The 21,630-nt window shown below is 47.3% G+C and overlaps 6 protein-coding genes across 6 annotated transcripts; 1 reads left to right on the top strand and 5 right to left on the bottom strand.

Moving 5' to 3' along the window:
* Window positions 1-812: 812 nt before the first annotated feature.
* On the bottom strand, window positions 813-3,355 carry F5147DRAFT_775145 (amino acid transporter; the record flags this gene model as incomplete). Its single annotated transcript, XM_041441672.1, has 18 exons — window positions 813-836; window positions 898-1,036; window positions 1,091-1,157; window positions 1,215-1,259; window positions 1,312-1,363; window positions 1,415-1,513; window positions 1,574-1,683; window positions 1,735-1,762; window positions 1,815-1,829; window positions 1,881-1,890; window positions 1,945-2,045; window positions 2,101-2,280; window positions 2,337-2,477; window positions 2,530-2,591; window positions 2,645-2,706; window positions 2,754-2,767; window positions 2,827-3,155; window positions 3,208-3,355. The coding sequence occupies 18 exons, from the start codon at window positions 3,353-3,355 to the stop codon at window positions 813-815; spliced, it is 1,626 nt and encodes a 541-aa protein (XP_041291386.1).
* Window positions 3,356-5,106: 1,751 nt separating this feature from the next.
* F5147DRAFT_702132 (uncharacterized protein) lies at window positions 5,107-5,865 on the bottom strand. The gene is made up of 2 exons (XM_041437773.1): window positions 5,805-5,865; window positions 5,107-5,757 (listed from the first exon to the last, which is right to left on the bottom strand). The coding sequence occupies exon 2, from the start codon at window positions 5,469-5,471 to the stop codon at window positions 5,250-5,252; it is 222 nt and encodes a 73-aa protein (XP_041291385.1). The 5' UTR covers window positions 5,472-5,757; window positions 5,805-5,865; the 3' UTR covers window positions 5,107-5,249.
* A 490-nt stretch (window positions 5,866-6,355) lies between these two features.
* Window positions 6,356-13,211, top strand: F5147DRAFT_753953 (ABC protein; the record flags this gene model as incomplete). The annotated part of the gene is made up of 43 exons (XM_041440265.1): window positions 6,356-6,490; window positions 6,548-6,582; window positions 6,639-6,964; window positions 7,021-7,072; window positions 7,134-7,199; window positions 7,252-7,608; window positions 7,668-7,712; window positions 7,763-7,897; window positions 7,946-8,119; window positions 8,187-8,193; window positions 8,249-8,301; window positions 8,351-8,495; window positions 8,548-8,598; window positions 8,650-8,716; window positions 8,769-8,886; window positions 8,951-9,132; window positions 9,163-9,343; window positions 9,393-9,506; window positions 9,560-9,673; window positions 9,722-9,766; window positions 9,818-9,884; window positions 9,935-10,336; window positions 10,388-10,511; window positions 10,562-10,642; window positions 10,694-10,796; window positions 10,850-10,892; window positions 10,941-10,961; window positions 11,007-11,021; window positions 11,070-11,135; window positions 11,184-11,267; window positions 11,320-11,479; window positions 11,533-11,581; window positions 11,640-11,712; window positions 11,765-11,817; window positions 11,875-11,899; window positions 11,948-12,149; window positions 12,202-12,282; window positions 12,333-12,396; window positions 12,452-12,467; window positions 12,517-12,793; window positions 12,846-12,931; window positions 12,987-13,048; window positions 13,098-13,211. The coding sequence occupies exons 3-43, from the start codon at window positions 6,819-6,821 to the stop codon at window positions 13,209-13,211; spliced, it is 4,320 nt and encodes a 1,439-aa protein (XP_041291384.1). The 5' UTR covers window positions 6,356-6,490; window positions 6,548-6,582; window positions 6,639-6,818.
* A 670-nt stretch (window positions 13,212-13,881) lies between these two features.
* Window positions 13,882-16,838, bottom strand: F5147DRAFT_238510 (amino acid transporter). Its single transcript, XM_041428777.1, has 18 exons — window positions 16,514-16,838; window positions 16,137-16,465; window positions 16,064-16,077; window positions 15,955-16,016; window positions 15,843-15,904; window positions 15,649-15,789; window positions 15,417-15,596; window positions 15,261-15,361; window positions 15,197-15,206; window positions 15,131-15,145; window positions 15,051-15,078; window positions 14,890-14,999; window positions 14,739-14,837; window positions 14,637-14,688; window positions 14,540-14,584; window positions 14,422-14,488; window positions 14,232-14,367; window positions 13,882-14,114 (listed from the first exon to the last, which is right to left on the bottom strand). The coding sequence occupies exons 1-18, from the start codon at window positions 16,653-16,655 to the stop codon at window positions 14,046-14,048; spliced, it is 1,662 nt and encodes a 553-aa protein (XP_041291383.1). The 5' UTR covers window positions 16,656-16,838; the 3' UTR covers window positions 13,882-14,045.
* An 807-nt stretch (window positions 16,839-17,645) lies between these two features.
* F5147DRAFT_238558 (uncharacterized protein) lies at window positions 17,646-18,687 on the bottom strand. Its single transcript, XM_041428779.1, has 3 exons — window positions 18,453-18,687; window positions 18,374-18,396; window positions 17,646-18,316 (listed from the first exon to the last, which is right to left on the bottom strand). Exons 1-3 carry the CDS (start codon window positions 18,533-18,535, stop codon window positions 17,889-17,891), a joined length of 534 nt encoding a protein of 177 aa, XP_041291382.1. The 5' UTR covers window positions 18,536-18,687; the 3' UTR covers window positions 17,646-17,888.
* Window positions 18,688-19,012: 325 nt separating this feature from the next.
* Window positions 19,013-20,702, bottom strand: F5147DRAFT_702097 (uncharacterized protein). Its single transcript, XM_041437772.1, has 2 exons — window positions 20,680-20,702; window positions 19,013-20,616 (listed from the first exon to the last, which is right to left on the bottom strand). The coding sequence occupies exon 2, from the start codon at window positions 20,292-20,294 to the stop codon at window positions 19,494-19,496; it is 801 nt and encodes a 266-aa protein (XP_041291381.1). The 5' UTR covers window positions 20,295-20,616; window positions 20,680-20,702; the 3' UTR covers window positions 19,013-19,493.
* Between the last annotated feature and the right edge of the window lie 928 nt (window positions 20,703-21,630).

Raw genomic sequence — 21,630 nt, 5'->3', positions numbered from 1 at the left:
AGAACCGTTCTCAATGGTCTGGTTCTGGGTTCGATAATTTTAAAGAACCGAACCATGGTTCGGTTCTTGGTTCTCGTCAAGGACCCTCTGAACCGGACCGAACCGGACCACGGCAGCACTATACATACATAGACAGTGAAAAAATGTGCAATTTCACAGGTAGTTGTTATTTACTGGGTGGTCTGTGAGTATCTGTACAGATATCCACAAAGTATGGAGCTACTGTGACGAACTGGCTAGTAGGGACCAAGCTGTAGAGCTTGTGCACTGTACAGCTCTGTACAGAGCATTCTGGTTTGCAGATGTGGTGACAGGGCCACACAGAATGCCATGCCTACAACCTGGTCCCCTTTGGACAGCTATGTACAGTATCTGACAGAGCCTCACAGAAGGCACTTTTGTGTTGCAATGTCGTCACAGACCCCTCTGGATGTGCATGCATCCATGCATATGTATCAACAAGTCACATTTATCAGCGTATAAATCACTATATTTGTCCATCCTGGGGCATCTGCAGACTTAGAGATGAGGCACGGGGCACAGGGGCCCCCTAGACTAGTTAGTATTGTCTGACATAGGGTAGCACACCCCAATGGACAATAATTCAATTCAAAAAAAAAAACTATATTTGACAGAAGCAGAATGATATATTTCTAACTATCATGGTTACAATATTGCGAACTCATAAATTTACTGATGTCTGCGTCTTGTACTTACTAGTATATGGTAGTATGATACCGCATACTTAAACTGTGCATTACATGAACACCACACCAACTTCAACTTATCAGCACTTCCAATCAATCCCCGAATCACTCGATTTTTTTATTCGAAAACTTGGAAGTAAGTTCCGTGAGCAAAACCACCAAACATAGAATCAAAAACGCAAACACTCACTACAGTGACAACAGTCCCATCGTCCAACGTCTCTTTCCGCGGTATGAGCGAATACCCAAATACCTTGGGCAGAACGATTCGCCATACAGCCCAGTACAGCCCGCCTGCTAATATGATGGAGATCCCGACCAGGCAGTACCTAGAGAATAAGCGAGGAATAAGAATAAGGGAAGCGCTGCTGAAGGAAGCGTACAGGTAATATGGTAGTGGTGGGGTGTCGCCAACGCCGTTGGCTGGTCTCATGAAGGGAGCGATGAGGACTGTGTACGGGTTTGGTTAGAGAAAGAAAGCATTGAAGCTGTAGATGGGTGACTCACGGAAGGCAGAAGCAGCCAAGAAGAATACGGCGAGAGGCCACCATACTGCATCATGTGCATTAATGTACCAAACAGAAAGAGCGACATATTTGCTCACCTTTGAATGGACGAACAGCATCTGGCTTCTTCCATCTCAGATAGAACAGACCCTGGCGGCATCAAGAAGTAGGAAACACTCGAGAAAGAGTTGAAAGACGTACGATGACAATAAATAAATTAATAATCTGCTGCGGGTATCCTTCAATATCCAAAATGAAGGGGAAAGCAATGTTTGGGGGAGGCGCGATGATAGTAATTGCCTAGAAAATCAATCTCAAATCAATCTCGTGGATATCATGCAGTTCCATGGTAGTACTTACAGAGGGTATTAAGTGGATGATCAATCCCGGAAGCGGGGACTTCCCCGTGGGCCAATTTGAAGCCCAGAATTTGTTTCCGAATGGCAAGGGTATCCCTTCCTTTGCGAGCTCTGTGATCGAAGCATAAGCTATGTAGGACTACGATGTTTGGTATGACGGACCCTGGTTTACTCGTGCCGCAGCAAAAGTCTAGATAAAAAGTTCTTGTGCTAATGCATTTCAATAGCATCCCTCAACTTACCACAGTAACAACGTTCTATGGCCCACCATTAGACAGAGATCATGATGTAAGATATATAAGACTCACTCCAAGAGCACTGTCATGATAACAATAAATCAGGAAACCCTCGAAGCAAGGATGTCGAGCTCACCTGAGAGCAATGAAAATCGCCAGCGCACGCTCCGCAGCAGGGCCAAAGACATTCCCGAAAAACAAAGAAGCAACAGCTACACCAGACTCAACGATCTCTGTCTATTGATACCATTCAGTATGTCGTTCGTGATGCATACACACAACAAGTTCTTACTTTAGTTGCAGCCGCGAAATAAGCCACATTTGCAAGCAAGTAAAAAACGGCGCATATACTAAGACCAAGCGGGCCTGCGATCTTGAGCGTCCTCACTGGATTACGGACGTTGTTCATCACGTAGTTCACGTTGGCCCATCCCCCGTATGCGATCAGGACTTTGAAGGTGGCGGTAGCATACTGTGAAGACTATAGTCAGTAGATGGGTATCTAGGAATATCGTTGAATGAATCCACGTCGTTGATGCTCGTGGAACTCCCCACGAACACGTTTCTGAAATTATAGTGCGGGTCCGTGATGCTGGTTTTTCCAGAGAGAACGACCCAGCCTGTGACCAACATAAACATCAGAATTGCGATCTTGAGCATCGAAAGCAGCTGAAAGAAATGTCAAGTTGAATATGATGGTGTAAAAATGAAAGTTGCATACGTCCATCATCAGCACGCCGGTCTTTGGAGCCAATCCGTGTAGAAGAACTACGAAGAAGATGACTAGAGGCCATTAAATGACCGCAACATGCCAGTTGTGTAGTAGGAGATCATACCCCCAAGTGCAATAATACGTTCATTCCAGCGATCCACGGGCTGATCAGCGGCAACCAAGATGCTACATTATATCAGCAGAGTCGTTTCATTAAGATCAAAAATGCGCACTGGCTGGCGAAAACCTTAGAGAAGCGGTTAAGTTTTAACACCGAATATCTATCCGAAACAAGAGATCACTGACAATACAACTGCTTGCAGTGAATCCAAGTAATATAGAGTTGACAGCAAATACTGCGGTGGCGAGGTACTTGGGCTTTTTGTAGACGGCCTCAAGGTATACTTTCTCTCCACCACTGCGAGGGAACATAGTGCCGAACTCGAGCCATATGAAGAGGCCACAGAAGCTAAGCAAGAACCCGAGGACCCAGAGCAAGAAGCAGGCGCCAACTGACCCCACGCTGGAGAGGATAGAAGATGGTGTTGAGAATATGCCGGTGCCGATAATCCGTCCGACGATAAGGAGAGTGCAAGAAGTCACACCAAGGTGACGACCGAGGCCTCCAGCGGTATCTGAATGACGTTAGATGAGCAAGTTGAAAGAATAGCTAGCTAGCAACCTCACATTCTTCAAAGGTCAGTTCTCCAGGATCAAGGTCAGGATCGTCGTCTGATTCCTTTTGAATCCGCTGAATCTTTTCGGTGGACTGTGACTCAGAGGCACGGCCCTGTTCCTGTTTCTTGCTTAACCGCGACCACCAAGTAGTAGACATTCCTGTAGATGAGGAGGGAAATATGAACACGATCGGATATCAGCGCTTTGAAGGCAGATACTTTAAGGGTGCTCGATACTTGCGCAATAAGTACACATGTTGTAGACACCGTGATGTGGACTGGTGATCTCCGTCAGTGTCCTAACTTCAAAATCGGGGGACCGAGGACGAGAAAGAATAAGAATTACTACAGCACATAACGCGTCCTCATGTGACTCGCAACAGGGTTCTTTTTTGCTGGCTAAATCCTCGCCGTCCGATGCGTTTCCACGAGATATCGTCAAGTTGCTCGACAATTGCGCAATAAGTCCACATATTGTGAGCACTATGATGCGTGGACCAGTGATGAGGGCACTATACCGTACAGAAGACAAGCCAAATGGATCAGGCCGTTATAATGTTTTCTAATTGGATTTGTAGTTTTTAAATCGGCGCAGCACATAACGCGTCCTAATGTGACTCACAACAGGGTTCTTTTTTGCTGGCTAAATCCTCGCCGTCTGCGTTTCCACGAGACTTGAGTAGATATCACCATCTTGAGTTAAGGTGCTCGACTCCAATTGCGCAATAAGTTCACGTGTCGTGAACACTATGCTGCGTGGACCGGTAAGGTCACTGCCGTACAGAAGACAAGTCGAATGTATTAGGCTGTTATGATGATTTGTAATTTTTAAATCGCCGCACCGAGGACATAAAAAACAGCCACTTTAGATAATGGCCTTGTAGATGTTTGCCGCACTAAGTGAACTTGGTGAGAGAGGAGGATGACGTGACGAGCACGCTTGCAGGATGATGAAAGGAATGTGGAAGACTTGCAGACTAGAATTTGGGCGAGAAAGGTAAGTGAGGTATTAGCGAGGCTTGAGTGCGTGTCCGATTCAAACTAACCGAGTACACCCCCATCATCTACAGCAGAAAGCTTATGACGAGACTATATCCATAAGGTCTATGACCCCGAAGGATCCCATTCTGAAACAAAAAAGCGAGGCTTTCGCGGTGGGGAAGGTCTGCCTTTGCCCGACCGCACAGCTTGAATGATTCCAGCGTTTGAGGTTGAAAAAAAGAGAAGTCAGACAGACTCGGAGGGGATGGACTCTCTCAGGCTAAAGTCGGACGGAAGTTTGCGAAACTTATTTCAATGCTAATTAAATGCAATCGTTGAAATTCGTCATGGTAATGTGCGATTGGTCGCCGAGTTATAATACAAGTCGCCTCACAAGTTACAACATGCCTATTGGCATCATGTTATATACTTGATTGGCCAGGAAATCACATTGGGCAGAAACGCTCGGTATAATACACATCCCCAATCTCAATATTGTCAACACCGTCTGCAAGAATAATAACGGATCGTAACCACGACGGATACTGCCAGTATGAGCTTGGCAATGGGAGCAAGGTGTAGTAGTGGCTTGACACTAGATTTCCATATGCAGAGATTTGCGCTCTGCATCATGGAGGGAGCTCGGCGGTATAGGATCAAGTTTGGCGGTATAGCCTAGATCGAGTTCGGCGGGACTACAGGGATATAACAGGTCTGAGTTCACCCATATTGTCAAAGACCAGTCTTCCTTAGACAGAAACTAGATCCCGACGAGGTATATCTTGTTGCTGAACCATAGGGTACAGTGTGACTTTCCGTACGGTGACTTGTTGAAAAACCTGAACGAAGTAGCGTTAACGAGTGATTGATAGTGGGGGTTATAAATAAAGGCAAGATCGGAACCTTACTTATCAATGACCAGAAGATGTGCTTGACGAGCAGTGACTGAGGTCTTGACCTCGAGGGAGTTATATCTCATTTGTTTTGAGATCCGACGGAAGAATGGAGCGGGTGGGAGCCGAGTAAGTCTACGAACAGAAGGTGGTCGAGTTGATGCCAAGTCAGATCTCATTACGGAACTTGGAATGCCATTGTAATGTCATGGTGAGTCCATGTAGTAAATTGCATCACTGAGGTGCGGGCTTGAGGGTACCGGTAATGCTTCAAATTCCATTCTGATTGTCCAGGCGATGAGAGTGATAGCAACAGCAGTGAAGACAGTAATAGTAGTACTACTGAGGATGTCAGTAGTGCGGCCGATGTCCAGTTCGCGTTCAAACCAGGTTCAACCATAATTTAAAATATTCACGCCGGGTCTTGCGTACTCTTGGTGACGGAGCACTTGACAAAGTGTCGCTCGAAGATGGTGTGTATGTAGTATGTCAGTACTCTTGGCGTCATTGTTCAAAAAACATTTGCACATCCTCACCACTCTCCCAACCTACGCTACTCACAGGACTGGCATGCATTGCACTTCTGAGCATGCACAGGACTGAGAGGAGGTGGTAGTCATGAACCTAGATGTGGTTGCCTGGTTGGAGCATGCTGGAGAGGCGGTTGCGGATGCCTTGATCGGCCACTGTGGGGGTTGGATGAGATGACTAGATGTATGGGTGCAGGACTCACGAGTATGATGAGTAGATGTACGGTAAAATGAATAGATACACGTCAAGATCATCATCGGATTAAACATGCTTGAAACACGAACGAACGCACCTGAGGCTGCTCATAATTAGCCATCTGCGTTTGCATGCTCCGTCGCTACGTAGTCCATCCAGCGCACAGATTGAGTAATGTATGATTGTATTCACCCAGCTTTGTCGCTGGGTGCACTGTTTGTTCAGTCAAAGTGGAGAGCCGTCGATGGATGTCGATGGGTAGTCGTTGCCGTTGTCGCGATCGTCAACTGAATTGTGGGAAAATCTGACAGGTGTGACGTGGTGGTGCCGCAAAAAAATAGCGCGAGGTGAAGTCAGCATCAGTCTAGCTAAGATGCTGCCAGCAGCAGACGTTCGCTGCAGTTCCAGTGAGCGCGCACTGCAGGCTTGCATCCCAACCTACTCAGCGACAGACACAATGATTTAGGTTTGTACTAGCTAAATATAGGTAGCACTATGGAACTTCTAGTCTGTATATATCTGTTGACATCACATATGTATGGGCGCTAACTTACGTATGCTTGCTACGAACACCCACCATCAAGTTCAACCAACCATACACTCGTGATAGGAACTTAACCTGTTCGGGCCCACCACCCTTCACATGCTTCACGAATCACAGCTCACGTTTTTCACCCAGGGTTGCGGGTTAGTGTATGATTATATCCTTTCTTCTACCACCGCTCGCTGTATTCACATCTTTCTCCCAAGTTCTCGAGAAGGTATTGGGGGCAAATACTCGGCTTGTGAGGAAGTTCACTGGTTCCCACTGTCACGTCATTCTGAAAGCGATCTATTTTAGAATTGTAACAGGTCACTTCACTACACACTTAAACGTTGCTTCTTCAATTAACTCACGCTTATCTTCATGTACTAGTATATAATGTATATTTGTAATACAATAACTTGAAGGCCGATCGCGCTCCGATTCTGCCTCGAAGCTGTTGGCGCAGTGTTCTCTGTCCCCGCTTTCTTCCGTACTATGAACTCCCAACGGTCAGAAGAATCTGTGAAGGGGGACAAGGAAAAGGTTGAGGAGGTCAATGCAGCCAACCTTCAACCTTTAAACCTTCAGCTCGATACCGGTAATAAGTATACCAACTTTCGTCATAAATGGTGGCAGTTGTGGTAAGTGATGCTATTTTATAAACAATATCCTCCAAAGTTCATCGAGCTGCGAGCAGGTTACCTAAGGACCCACCACCTCCAGCGCCATCGTCTCTGGAGGATGCAGCGGTGCGTAAACCCCTTACGCTCTTTTTCTGAAGGACCCTCCTAATAACATGGTATCCTACAGTTGACGCCTTTGGTCAATGCTTCTATTTTCTCTCAGCTCACCTACTCCTGGGTCACTGATATAATAGTCAGTCATTGAATCCTGATCAAGCGTATACTGTTATAACGCATACACCCAGATTCTCGGATATCAGCGCACATTACAAGCATCTGATCTATACAAAATGGACCCATCCCGAGAGTCGACCGTCCTTGCTGCTAAACTTGAAGCTGCATGGCAACAGCGTGTTAAGGCAGCAGCCGACTGGAATGCACGACTTGAGAGCGGAGAACTCAAACCATTTCTCTTCAAACGTATCGTCTGGACCATGCGTGCAATTCCAACGAATGATCAAAAACAAGGCGCGACTCTGTCTGAGCGATATGCAGCGTTTCACAACCATTGGCGAGAATGCGGAGGGCGGAAAGAGGCCAGCCTTACTTGGGCTTTGAATGATGTCTTTTGTGGTGTGTTCTGGATTGGAGGTATATTCAAGGCATGGGTTTTCTTCGTAGATTGTCGCTTTCATATTCAATGTACAACATCACTTGGCAGGTCGTCGCTGACACGGCACAACTCATGGTTCCTATCGTCCTTCGGGTAAATAACAACTTGTATTGGGTCGTAGTAACCTCTGATGTCCCCCGCAGCACATCATTATCTTTGCGCAGGAGCGTTCCGCTACGACCCTTGCAGGAACACCTGTCCCTAATGTCGGCCGCGGTATTGCTATGGCTTTTGGGCTCTTTGCGCTAACTGTGGTGGCCAGAGTCTGCTCCCACCAGGTTTGTAAGACTTTATGAATTACACTCGACTCACCTAATGTTTTCAAGTTTTTTTGGCATTCAATGGCAACAGGCGTGCTGGCTAGAGCCGCGCTGATAACATGCATTTACGAGCGTGGAGTGAATCTCACGGGAAAAGCGCGCATTAAACTCAACAACGCTGCACTTGTGAACCATATTTCTACCGATGTGAGCAGGATTGACGCGTGTGCGCAGTGGTTTGTGAGTCGTAAACTTAAGCATCGCACTTGTGCTGTCGACTGACTTGTAGCATGTCCCTCGTTACTAGCATGCAGGTCAGTATATGGGATCTCTGACATTCAGATTTAGAGATGACTTACTATCTTCAAGCCTGGGCCGCGCCTATTCAGATCACAGTCTGTTTAATCATTCTTTTAACTGAGGTTTGTTATACACTGTAAAGAGTTCGATTTGTTCTAACTTGGAAACTAGCTCGGGCCGTCTGCACTCGCTGGTTTCTCGCTATTTGTCCTCATGATTCCGATTCAACAGTGGTTATTGGCAATGCAGCGCCGTATTCGCTCAGTATCGATGAAATGGACTGATCAACGAGCCAAAGTTCTGCTAGAGGTACTCGGTACGTAACCTTGGAGCTGCTAGGACATGCAATCATGCTAAAGAGTACACAGGAGCTATACGAGTTGTCAAATACTTCACCTACGAAGTTCCTTTCCTTCAACGTAAGCACGATATCGAGGAATATCAACAACATACTCACGAATGTTACTTAGGAATCTTCAACCTTCGAAAGAAGGAACTGCATGGTATTCGAAGAATTCTTCATGTAACTTCGGGGAAGTAAGTCCAAATGTGTATAGCATAGCAACGCCTCCTAATTCAATTCACACAGCTTGGCCCTCGCGACTTCGATGCCAGTCCTCGCTGCCACACTAGCTTTTGTCACATACACCCTGACAGCACACAACTTCAACGTCGCTGTCATATTCAGTTCGTTGAGTTTATTCCAGGTGAAATTGTTATTGTTTCTTGCGGCGGACATACTAGACACGCACTTACCCGAGGGATAAATAGCTTCTCCGGCAACCAATGACGTTCATGCCTCGCGCTCTATCGGCTATCCCCGATGCATCTAACGCGATTCAGCGGCTCACACACGTGTTCCGCGCGGAACTCATTTCTGGAGATACACTCGTGATTGACAAGGATCAAGAACCCGCGCTTCTGACCAGGGACGCGACATTTGAGTGGGAGTCGTATGTAAAGGATTCTGGTGAGGCTTTCAGCTCGAAGGATGCACGCGGCGGCGGTCCACCGACGGGCAAGGACAGAAGTGTGAAAGGGGAGATGGCAAACGAAGGGACCGCTCCTGGAAAGGATACACCTATTTTTCAGGTAAAGAATGTGACCATGACCATTCCACGAGGTCAACTTGTTGCTGTAGTTGGGCCTGTCGGGAGCGGCAAGGTAATTTTGTCGAATAAAGTCCTCGAACCGACCATTGACCCATGAACAGTCCAGTTTATTGCAAGGACTGCTAGGTGAGATGAGGAAGGTCTCTGGCAATGTCTCATTTGGCGGTCGCGTTGGTTATTGTCCACAGACCGCGTGGATTCAGAATGCTACGTTGGTCAGTATGGTGCCGCCCTAACAAGAGCAAATACATCTAACATCTTACCCTAGCGTGATAATATTACTTTTGGCCAACCATTCGAGGAAGACAGATATTGGCGCATTATTGAGACCGCTTGTCTACTTCCAGACCTCCAACTGCTCCCAGATGGGGATTTAACTGAGGTACGTGGGTGAATCCAACTTGATATCACCGCTTATATTATATTTCAGATTGGAGAAAAGGGAATCAATCTCAGCGGAGGCCAAAAGCAGAGAGTGAGTTCGTGGCTTGTATCTGTTAAGAATCGATCTTTATCTTCCACCCAGGTCAACATTGCCCGTGCTCTGTACTTTGAACCTGAAATTGTTATATTTGATGACCCGCTCTCGGCAGGCAAGCCATGTCATTTATATTATGTCTATCACACTGAAGAATGCTCTCAGTGGATGCTAATGTTGGAAAGTCCTTGTTCCAAAATGCCATCGTGGGTTCCCTGCGAAATCGTGGCATTACTGTCATTCTGGTCACGCATGCGATCCATTTCCTCTCTCAAGTAGATTACATCTATACCCTGAACAACGGCGTCATCACGGAGAGTGGGACCTATGAGGATCTGGTCTCTTGCGGTGGTGATTTTGCACGTTTCGACTTAGAGTTCGGTGGCCATGCCTCGGAGGGGAAAGATGAAGACCAGGAAGAGGAAGTCATTTTGCAGACACGCATTACCATCGAGGATGTGAAGTTGAAGTCAGAAAGAGCCAGAAAGCAGGCTACTGGCAGCGGTAAACTTGAAGGTCGCTTGATGGTCAAAGAGAAGCGGTCGACAGGCTCCGTGTCCTGGAAAGGTGCGATCAAATTCGTCTGAGATGTTTCCCTGGATTGAAACAGTTTTAAAGTGTACTGGACCTACATTGTAGCGGGCTGCGGTCCAATAACAGGTCCCCTACTTCTTCTCATCATGTTTGCGATGCAGGGAAGCCTGATCTTGAACTCGTACACGCTAGTTTGGTGGGAAACCAAGTCAGTATCTTTTTATTGACTTTTCATTCCTCTTCTAAAACCTGGCGCAGCAAATTCAACCGACCAAACTCGTTTTATCAGATGCTGTACGGCTGCCTAGGGGCTGGTCAAGCGATCTTCACCTTCTTGCTGTAAGTCGGTTCCTATCGCAGATGGCGGCACGCTCACTCAACTTGCTGCAGTGGTGCTGGAATAGATTTCATGTCCTATTATGTGTCTCAAAGCCTGCACCACAAGTCCGTACGCAGCGTCTTTCATGCATCCATGTCCTTTTTCGACACTACAGTAAGTGATTGTGTATGAAAGCATTAGAACCGATGCTTATTGTGTACCTATAGCCTATGGGCCGAATCCAGAGTATTTTTGGAAAAGATATCGACAGTTAGTATTCACTGATTTATGCTATGCTTGCTGAAACCTTTCACTCAGGTATTGACAATCAACTACCACGTGAGTCATCTGTCACTGCATAAACGTCGCTGATTCATCATCAAGAATCGATGACATTGGGTATGTTAGCCGCACGCTTCGTTTTACAGAAACTGACTGGAAATCCAGTTATCATTACGCTGTCCAGCGTGATGGGCTCTATCATCATCATTTCTGTCCTTGAACCGTACTTTGGTCAGTTTATAGATATCATCTACCGTCATATGGTTCATGCTTGTCTAGTTATTGCTATGTTTTTCATCGTTCTCGGTTACAGCTACTTCAGTGCCTTTTATCGAGCTGGTGCTCGTGAAGTCAAGCGTCTGGGTTTGTTGTTGTATTTTTGACTTGGAAAGCCTCCGTTGAAATTAGTCATCAGACTCAATGCTTCGCTCTCTTCTGTATGCCCACTTTTCGGAGACCTTGACAGGACTTCCCACAATCCGAAGTTACGGAGAAATGAAGCGATTTATTGCTGCCAATAGATACTACGTTGATCTGGAAGATAGAGCTCTATTCCTCGTGGTTACGAACCAAAGGCAAGTAACCTTATACACATTTTGGCGGTTGTTGGTTTATTACCTTCCCTCAGGTGGCTTGCGATAAGGTTGGATATCATGGGAGCCATATTGGTCTTCACTGTAGGCGTCTACTTAACCACTGATACCTCATACTGACGCAATGCTACGATCTCAATAGGTCGCTCTTCTCGCAGTGACCGACGTCTCCGGGATAAACGCCGCTCAGATAGGGTTGGTACTGTCGTATACCAGTGGGTCTCGCAATGCCGCTACCAAAGTACATACGACTAACCTGTGTCACAGCCTCGCTGTCACAATTGTGTGGTCTGTTAACCAGACAGACAGCAGACGTCGAGGTAAGGCTTTCCTTACTATCCCACATTACAGGCTATTGAATCGTTTGTTTGTCTCAGAATCACATGAATGCAGTGGAGCGAGGTGAGCTACCAAATACATCTTACCTTAACTCTCGCTTACATCTCTCAGTGGTACAGTACGTCGCAGGCGACACGATACCTCAAGAGGCTCCGTATGAAATCGAAGAACGAAAGCCCTCGGCGCAATGGCCTGAACATGGCGCCATCGAATTCAACGACGTTAAAATGGCATACAGGCCGGGCCTTCCCAATGTATTGAGAGGTATCTCCATCAAGATTGAAGGAGGCGAAAAGATAGGCGTTGTTGGAAGGTCAGCCGGTTCGTTGGATCTGCACACGTATGCTAATGCGGTGTCTTCTTAGGACTGGTGCTGGCAAATCTTCGTTAATGCTTGCACTGTTTCGCATTGTTGAGATGTCTGGTGGTTCAATCACTATTGATGGGTGCGTGGGTCATTGCTCGTGACTAATATTGGTTGGTTCACCCCTTCTAGTGTCGATATATCTACAATTGGTCTTCAAGATCTCCGCTCCAAGATTTCTATTATCCCACAAGATGTCTGTAAAGTCTCCCCATACAATCTAATACAGGACTAACGGACGAACTCGATAGCCCATTCTATTCAGTGGTGAGCATCGTTCTATGTACTCTTGTGTGAAGCGCTAAATGATTACCAGGGACCATACGCTCCAACCTAGATCCATTCTCCCAACACAGTGACACGGAGCTATGGGATGCACTGCGTCGATCTTGTCTGCTTGATTTCAGCACCACTTCGAAACAGTCATTTTCCAGTGATGGTGTCGGAAGCGGGCAAGCTCCCACCAGCCGCCATCACCTTGACAGTACCATTCAGAGCGAGGGAGCGAACCTCAGTGTTGGGGAGAGGTCTCTGCTCAGTCTAGCTCGTGCGCTGGTGAAAGACTGCAAAGTCGTTGTGCTTGATGAGGCCACGTTAGTCATGTGTTCTTCTCCTGGATGCCTGATGTTGAATATTTTTTTTCAGAGCTTCTGTTGATCTCGATACTGACAGTAAGATCCAGCACACTATTCAAACGGAATTCCAGGATCGGACGCTACTTTGTATTGCCCGTGCGTCTTATCTGTTGTCCTCTCAGTTAAATGCTGAGATACGATGATACTTCAGACCGACTTCGTACTATCATTTCATATGACCGGATTCTGGTGATTGACGCTGGCCTTGTTGCCGTAGGATAATTTGAACACCTTTCATCGGTTAATACTCACTCTATCAAAGGAATTTGATACTCCATCCAATCTTTTCAAAACACAGGGTGGACTTTTCCGTGAAATGTGCGAGAGGAGCAATATCTCGTTGAAAGATATACTAGAGTCGAGTAGACAGGTTTAAATGGCAAGTCTGTCGTTGATTTCTTTTCATGTTGGTAAGGCCTGCACTTGTTATGCCGTGCTTATTTCTTGTAGCAATCTTGAAGCTGATGTCGTTCTTTGCTCAGGCTCAAGAGAATGCACATGTCTGATATATATATAACCAAGCTGTTCGGTGCCAGCACTGACGCACGTTCGTTACTTCTCATTCTTGCTTCTCATTCTTTCCTTCCAGCACTATTATATGGCGACAACCTGTACCATCATGGATTGGTTGGTATTTAAAATACATCTAGATATTAATACAGTAATAAAAACCACTGGAAATGCGACAGCTATATCGCTCTGCCGGAGGGTTTGTGCTAGTGTCTCTTGATCCAGAAAATAGCGCTGGAGATCTTCCTGTCTCCATCTTATGATCTCGGGCGGCAAAAACATACTACCTGAGGATTTCATCAATGCTCGTGTGATCACTGTCACTCCAGATACAGAAACCGTTTTAGAACTTGATGGTGTCGGTGTATGTCAATGCATCCGAGTCTCCCATCTATCGGTATTTATGGATAACTGTCCATTCCAGATGTATTAATATAGCATTATGGACTGTATCTAGCAGAGGTTCAGGGTATGCAGCAAGCCGGCATCATGATCTCAAGACCGTCAAACTTACACATGACATGTCAGTGCCATCAGCATTATGTATCGCATTCATCATTTCAAGCAGAAGATATCACGAGGAACAAGACTTCCAACGGGATTGGTGACTGGCTAGATCATCAGAATGTAGGTGCTGTCGGCAGAAGTTTAAGAATAGTCACGGCACTGGGTAGGAAGCACAGCTGTCCGAGGATCCGATCTAGACTTCGACGTAGTACCGCATAAATAAATCGTGCATTAAACGAGCACTACTACAACAACAGACCAACTTATTAGCACGTCCAATCAGTCCTTAGATCGCTGGATCTTCTGATTCGAAAACTTTAAAATAGGCCCCGTGAGCAAAATCACCAAACATAGAATCAAAATCGCAAACACTCACTACAGCGACAATAGTCCCATCGTCTAACTTCTCCTTCCTCGGTATGAGCTCATACCCAAATACCTTGGGCAAAACGATTCGCCATACGGCCCAGTACAGCACGCCTGCGAGCATGATCCCGATTCCAACGAGGCAGTACCTATAGAACAAACGATGAATGAGGATAAGGGACATGCTAGTGGAGGAAACGTACAGGTAATATGGTAATGGTGGGGTGTCGCCAACGCCGCCTGGTGGTCTCAGGAACGGAGCGACGAGGACTGTGTAGAGGTTTGATTAGAGAAAGAAAATGTTGAAGCTGTGTGACTCACGGAAGACGGCAGCAGCCAAAAAGAATACAGCCAGAGGCCACCATACTACATCATACGCATGAAGGTAGCACACAGGAAGAGTGACATATTTGCTCACCTTTGAATGGCCGAACAGCATCTGGCTTCTTCCATCTCAGATAGAACAAACCCTGGCAGCATCAAGAGGTAAGAACGCTCGAGAAAGAGTCGAAAGACGTACAATGACAATAAATAAATTGATAATCTGCTGTGGGTATCCTTCGACATCCAAAATGAAAGGGTAAACAATGGTTGGGGGAGGAGCGACGATGACGATGATCTAGAAAACCAATCTCAGATTGATATCATGTAGATTCTACTGTAGTACTTACAGATGGTATCAAGTGGATGATCAATCCCGGAAGTGGGGACTTTCCTGTGGGCCAATTTGAAGCCCAGAATTTGTTCCCGAATGGTAAGGGTATCCCTTCTTTTGCGAGCTCTGTGATTGAAGCATAAGCTATGTAGGACTACGATGTTCGGTATGACGGACCTTGATTTACTCGTGACGCAGCAAAAGTCTAGATGAAAAGTTCTTATGCCAATACATTTCAATAGTATCCCTCAACTTACCACAGTAATAACGTTCTATGGGCCACCATCAGACAGAGATCATGATATAGAATATATAGGACTCACTCCAAGAGCACTGATATGAAGACAATAAGTCAGGAAACCCTCAAACCCAGGACGTCGAACTCACCTGAGAGCAATGAAAACCGATAGCGCACGCTCCGCAGTAGAACCAAAGACATTCCCGAAAAACAAAGCAGCGACAGTAACGCCAGACTTGTCGATCTCCGTCTGTCGATAACATTCAGTATTTCATTCGTGGCACACACACAAAACAAGTTATTACCTTGGTTGCAGCCGCGAAATAAGCCACGTTTGCAAGCAAGTACAAAACGGCGCATATACCAAGACCGAGCGGGCCTGCGATCTTGAGCGTCCTCACTGGATTACGGACGTTGTTCATCACGTAGTTCACGTTAGACCATCCCGCATATGCGTTCAGGACTTTGAAGGTGGCGGTGGCATACTGTGAAGACTACGCTCAACATATGGACATCTTAGGATATCACTGAACGCACCTCGTAACTGCTCGTGGAGCTCCCCGCGAACGCATTTCTGAAATTATAGTGCGGATCCGCGACGCGGGTCTTGCCCGAGAGGACTACCCAGCCAGTAACCACGACGAATACCAGAATTACAATTTTGAATATTGAGAGCAACTGAAAGAAAGATGTTGAATATGATGATGGTGTAAAGATGAAAGCTTGCATACGTTCATGATAAATACGCCGGTCTTTGGGGTCAATCCGTGTAGAAGGGTTACGAAGAAGATGACTAGAGTCCATGAAACGACCGTAACATATCAGTTAGGTAGGAGACCATACCTCCAAGTGCAATTCCACGCTCATTCCATTGACCTGCGATTTGGTTAGCAGCAACCAAGATGCTACATCATATCAGCCGAGTTGTTTCATTGAGATCCGAAGCACACACTTGCTAGCAAAAACCTTGATGAAGCAGTTAAGTTTTAACACTGAATATCCATCCAAAACAAGAGATGACTCACGATACAGCCACTTGCAGTGAATCCAAGTAATATAGCGTTAGCAGCGAATACTACGGTGGCGAGGTACTTGGGTTTTCTATAGACGGCTTCAAGGTATACTTTCTCTCCACCACTACGAGGGAACATAGTGCCGAACTCGAGCCATATGAAAAGGCCACAGAAGCTAAGCAAGAAACCAAGGACCCAGAGCATAAGGGAGGCGCCAACTGAGCCCACGCCAGAGAGGATGGAAGACGGCGTTGAGAATATACCGGTGCCGATGATCCGTCCAACGATAAGGAGAGTGCAAGAGGTTACACCAAGGTGACGACCGAGTCCTCCAGCGGTATCTGGATGGTGTCAGACGAGTAAGTTGAAGGAATAGTGAGCAACCACACCTTCTTCAAAAGTCAGTTCTCCAGGATTGAGGTCAGTATCATCGTTTGGCTCCTTCTGAATCCTCTGATCCTTTTCGCTGAGCTCAGAAGTATGGTCCTCTTCCTGCTTTTTGCTTGATCGCGACCACCAACGAGTAGACATTCCTGTAGATGAGGTGGGAGATGTGGACACAGGATATCAGGGTATATGAGTGGCCGCGAAGGGCGCCTGATAATGGCGAAATGCCGCTACTGGAATGAAGGGAATAGGAAATCGTATAGGAAGGGCGCCTGATAATGGCGCAATAAGTCCACATGTTGGGAATACCGGTGAGCGCACAAGTACAAAAGGCAAGTAGGCTATCAGATTGATCTCCAAATGAGTTTCTAATTTTGAAATCGGAATAAGCAACGTTCCGAGTTCCCGAGTGCATTATGGTTTAAAGAACAACCTAACAGACTACATTTTTACATCGCGGTACCTAGACTCTCATGACTCCTACCGTCAGGGTCACCGTGACTGAGTCAGAACCAAGCTTGGAAGCCGCAAACTTATCTCACTGTCATTAGATACCGCAACCCTGCAAATCTGCAAACGTATCTTTCCTCCCTCTTGTGCGGTGCTTGCGCTCAGTGGTTGCCCTGTTGTCCGTCTTCCTGTTGGGTACCTTCGTGGGAGACCTCACGTGTTTTTTCTGTCGTTTGTTGAGACGGTTGTTCACCTCCTTCGTCGTCCGTCGAGATGCCCAGGAAATGAATCTTCTCTTTTCCGTGGTCCACCCATCTGGACGGTTCACCTTCCTGCTGGACACCCTTCTGTCCAGCTTCTGCCTTCTGCTGGGGGCGGTCCTCTGTGGTCCCTTGCGCAGGAGTCTGGCCGGTATCGCCGCTCTGTGAATGCTCTGCGACATTCCGATCGTCGTGTTTCTCTTCTTGCTGACTTACAGTACTCGGGTATTGCTGTTTCTGCTCGGGCGCTGCGCCTATACCTGCAGCAGCCTCACCAGGGCTCTGCACTGCCCCTGCACCTACAGCAGCCTCATGACCGGTCTGAGTAGCACCCGAACCTTGATTGAAAATAATTATCCCGTCGACCGGGTAAGTAAAGTTGAAAAACACTAACCTGTTGATTCAGGTACAGTCTTTCCGGCAACTGCACTTGATTTTTCATCACCCGCTCCCTGTTGCCGACCTTGATCCGTCACCCCTGCAGCAGCACCCCCAGTTGCGGCCCCAGTACCTGCGCCAGTCCCAGTTGAGGCGCCAGTACCTGCTCCAGTCCCAGCTTGGCCCTGCCCTGCCCCTGCGCCTACAGCAGCCTCACGACCAGTCTGAGCAGCACCCGAACCTTGATTAAAAATAATTGTCCTGTCAACCGTGGAAGTAAAGTGGAACACTAACCTGTTGACTCAGGTCCAGTCCTTCCCCCAACTGCACTTGATTTCTCGTCACCCGTTCCCTGTTGTCGATCTTGATCCGTCACCCCTGCAGCAGCACCGCCAACTGCGGCGCCACCTGCGGCACCAGTTACGGCACCAGTACCTGCGCCAGTCCCAGTTGTAGCGCCATTACCTGCTCCAGTCCCAGCTTCCGCAGTCGTTCCTTGACCAGCAGGTGCCGTTCCAGAGGGTGCCGTTCCAGCCGGTGTCGTTTCGGTAGGGGCACCTTGAGCCGCGGGCGCATGACCTTTCATCATTGCCATACCCTCGGCAATCTCAGCACGGCCCTTTGTAGCAAGGTCAACGTTCTTCTGCACGCCAGCTGTAGAGCTCGTAGCACGATCGGCAGCTCCGAGTGCTGAGCCTCGAATATTGTCACCGAATCCTAAATAAATCAAGAAGGGTTATAATCGTTCTTGGTTCTGAAGCGAGTATGAATGACCGTGGATGACTTGAGCGGCTCCTCTGCGGATTTATTCAACGACTCGACTTGAATAATGAAATCAAGGCACGGAACGTACTTGAGCTTACTCCCAAAACCCCCTCCACCCCCACTTTCATTCTTCGTAGGACTAGTGCTGGTGTTTGTGTTTTCCGTAGTCATAGTTCATGAAAGAAAAGAAAAACATCTCCAACCCTCCTATATTGTCTCCCAGAACCTATGACGCAAGTATGCGGTCACCACAGCTATATCGCGGAGGACGCAAGGATCGGACATAATGAAGAGATGAATCCCGATTTAGGTTCTAATGTATGATCGAGTGGCACGTGCCGATCATATGTGCGATGGGAAAGTTACTGTTAGGTCGTCTCCTGGGCATCAGATCCAAGCTCGAGAGGGATGCGCGCTGATGGGCAGAGCATAGAGACTATCTTCTTGGAGATCGCTGTTTGGATACTAGGCAAATTTATGTTGTAATACCGCAGCAGATATCATGATCAATTGCTACGACCTGAGTGCCAAGTGAATGTGGACGGAACAATCCAGTGGGGTGATTATCACAGTGGAGGTGACGGTGCCGACCCTAGGAATTCCCACGATCTTGATTGTTTTCTCTCTCACAATGTCTTGCTCCATGAGGTCCGTTTGATTAGCGAAGGTCTTGTCCGAATCAAGGCTTTCTCCGAGACTAACAAGAAAAGGTATCCAAGGATATCTTGTGAAAAAGTTCTGAAACGTCAATATTATGACAAGTATGGATGCTCTACATTACAACAAACGTAGGGATATCGACGAGCGACGACCAAGAAATTGAGCCTCCAATCCGGGGTACACTAATTCTACAACAACAATAATAACCAGCCGAAAAAAAAAACTGCGAAGACGAAATGTGTGTGCGTAATGTATATGGGATATAAGTGTAACAATAAGAAAAACGGTGACGAGTAGAGTTTTGTTATATATGATAAAGTTATAGTTGAGCTCCGGTCGTCGTCGATATCTGTTTTTTGGAATGTGTCCGTGTCATATGCGTGGTGGTTGGATGTGGATGTGGATAATGAATGATTCTGCTGCTGACCCCTCCCCGTTCTCGCTTCCCTCCTAGTATAGCGGCGATTGCTCATTGTAGGTTTAGCACCCACGCTTCTGGACCCAATTTTGTGCTGGATAGCCCCATGAACGTAGTGCGCCCCATTAAGAAGTCTACCCGCTTCAAGCCCTTGCGCTGCTCTTCGGCGTACGCCTCAGCCGAGGAGGCACGCGCACACCGTTTGCGGTATACATCTGATATGGTGTCCCGGATGCTCTGACTAGGAGCCGCTTTGAACTCCTCACGCGACCCCGGAGTACGGAGGAAGCTGTAGAGTTGAGTGAGAACGTCCCCGACGGTGACATAAAAGCATGTCGACGCGCGAATTTCGCAGCGCCATGGGAGGAGGTCGTTTTGGAGCGAGAGAACGGGAATGGGTGGGCTGGTAGCAGGTTCTGCGAGGCGGTAGGAATCAAGGTTGAGCGGTGAGGCGCGAATGTTAGCGGAGGCGGTATTGGGTGGATATGAGACGTCATAGTTGATGGGGAAAACGAAGGGGTGGTAGGCAAGAATTGGGTTGATAGCAACGGGGCCCAAGTGCATGAACTCCCTCAGCTGAGGGGGCGTAGTTGGCCCAGTTGAGGATGGTAGTGACGACTCTGAGAGAGTCGGCGAGGTGCTCGATTCTGAAGGAGCAGGGGAGTAGAAGATGTTCTCCTCGTTGAAGTGGACGTGTCTGCCCGGCATAGTGATGATTTCTGTGGTAGTGGGGGTAGGTGATTGAGGTCTGATGCTTGACAGCTCTATTATAGCTGGATGCGGACTGTAGTTGCCCGTGAACAGAACTGTAGAACTGTAGATGGGTGATAAAATGAATGCATCCATATTCATGCCGCGACTTTTATAGTTATAGTTCCTTGGCGCAGTTCAGAAAGGGTCAACGCATAGCCCGCTACCGACAGGAGACAGAAATGATGACTTGAATCGTAACTTGAATTTCGAGGGAAAAAAGACAACGAACCAGGCACTAAGCACTTGGGAAATGGACTGGTTCAGACAACACAGCCGTTTCCAAGCGGGTCATGTGCTCGTTGCCCGCTTACAGCCTACGGTTCGCGTTCTTACGGCAGCCGAGTCTTGTCCAATCTATTTGAAGCGCTTGTCTGCTCCATTGCTTTCGTCCCGACTGCATCGGCTGAATGATTGAGGTTATCTACAGCAAGTAATGTTTTAAATCAGTAACTCCCACAGTGAGTCCCATCGATAGTTGACTCACGCATGAATCCTATGACAAGGTTAAGTTTCCTATTCCGTCGTAGCCCGAGTCATTGCCTTTTGCAACCGACGACACCGTGACCGTAACTTTTTCTTAGCCACCGCGGTAGGTGCCCTGATTCGAGTCAATTGTTGTATACACTCAACATGATTGACGTTAGGAATATAATCGCACAGCTTTCACCAGTGTTGCCAATCGTTCCAAGCAGATCCCCCGCGATAAGGCGGTCCAAGGCACTTGGGGAATCTCAATCACCATCGACCAACATAAATTTGGTACTCAGCTCACTTTTGTTCCACAGCATTCAAGACGGCAACCAGTCGACGTGGCACTATTGTGCTCCGCCTCTTCATCCGCAGTATAGCGCTCGATATTGTAGGCGCCTCACTAGTAAAATTCCGTAATTGATCTGATCACGAGCCAAAAAATTTACTAGCAAATCACTGATAAGGACATATCATCGGCGTCCCACTGCCCGTCGGTCGGCGGAATGTAATGGTAGGCGCTAAAAATGTACGCGGGGTCTTCCACTTTCACCATAACGGTGGCATAACCCCCTTGCCCGAGGGGAATACCTGTTCCCATCGGGACTGATGGGGCCCCATCTTTTCACTTCAAATTGTCTCATGAAAACAACTATACTCCGTTGGCTCAATTGAGGTTCTGTAGGGTTCTATCTGCATTAAACTTGTCAGTTTGGGAACAGCGCTTGTCCCGCTCCACATCACGTAAGTCTTTTTCGCTTCTGGAGGCACCGGTCTCGTACGGCCTCCTCCGGGCTCCACGACACAGGCTACGTGGCACTGCGTATCTTATGTCAGTCAAGAAGCTTTTCCACTGTTATCACACTGCCTATTTTCGAATGGAACATTCTACGAACCCTGAGTCTTAATGAGTCGGGGACGGCTACGCACCGAAAGGTACCGACATACGCGCTTCAAGCACATCGTA

The sequence above is a fragment of the Suillus discolor genome (assembly GCF_016758755.1).
Source record: "Suillus discolor strain FC423 chromosome Unknown F5147scaffold_37, whole genome shotgun sequence".
NCBI classification, from domain to species: Eukaryota; Fungi; Basidiomycota; class Agaricomycetes; order Boletales; family Suillaceae; genus Suillus; species Suillus discolor.
Note: the sequence above shows the minus strand (reverse complement) of the source record. Positions and strands in the feature narration are given on the sequence as shown.

Coding starts and splice junctions, on each gene's coding strand:
- F5147DRAFT_702132 (XM_041437773.1), bottom strand. CDS start 5,471: ATGGTTGAACCTGGTTTGAACGCGAACTGGACATCGGCCGCACTACTG.
- F5147DRAFT_238510 (XM_041428777.1), bottom strand. CDS start 16,655: ATGTCTACTCGTTGGTGGTCGCGATCAAGCAAAAAGCAGGAAGAGGAC. Junction 15,000..15,050: donor TGCGTCACGAGTAAATCAAG/GTCCGTCATACC, acceptor CTTCAATCACAG/AGCTCGCAAAAGAAGGGATA. Junction 14,368..14,421: donor CCACCATTACCATATTACCT/GTACGTTTCCTC, acceptor TTTGTTCTATAG/GTACTGCCTCGTTGGAATCG.
- F5147DRAFT_238558 (XM_041428779.1), bottom strand. CDS start 18,535: ATGACTACGGAAAACACAAACACCAGCACTAGTCCTACGAAGAATGAA. Junction 18,397..18,452: donor GGTTTTGGGAGTAAGCTCAA/GTACGTTCCGTG, acceptor ATAAATCCGCAG/AGGAGCCGCTCAAGTCATCC. Junction 18,317..18,373: donor AGCCGCTCAAGTCATCCACG/GTCATTCATACT, acceptor TGATTTATTTAG/GATTCGGTGACAATATTCGA.
- F5147DRAFT_702097 (XM_041437772.1), bottom strand. CDS start 20,294: ATGAATATGGATGCATTCATTTTATCACCCATCTACAGTTCTACAGTT.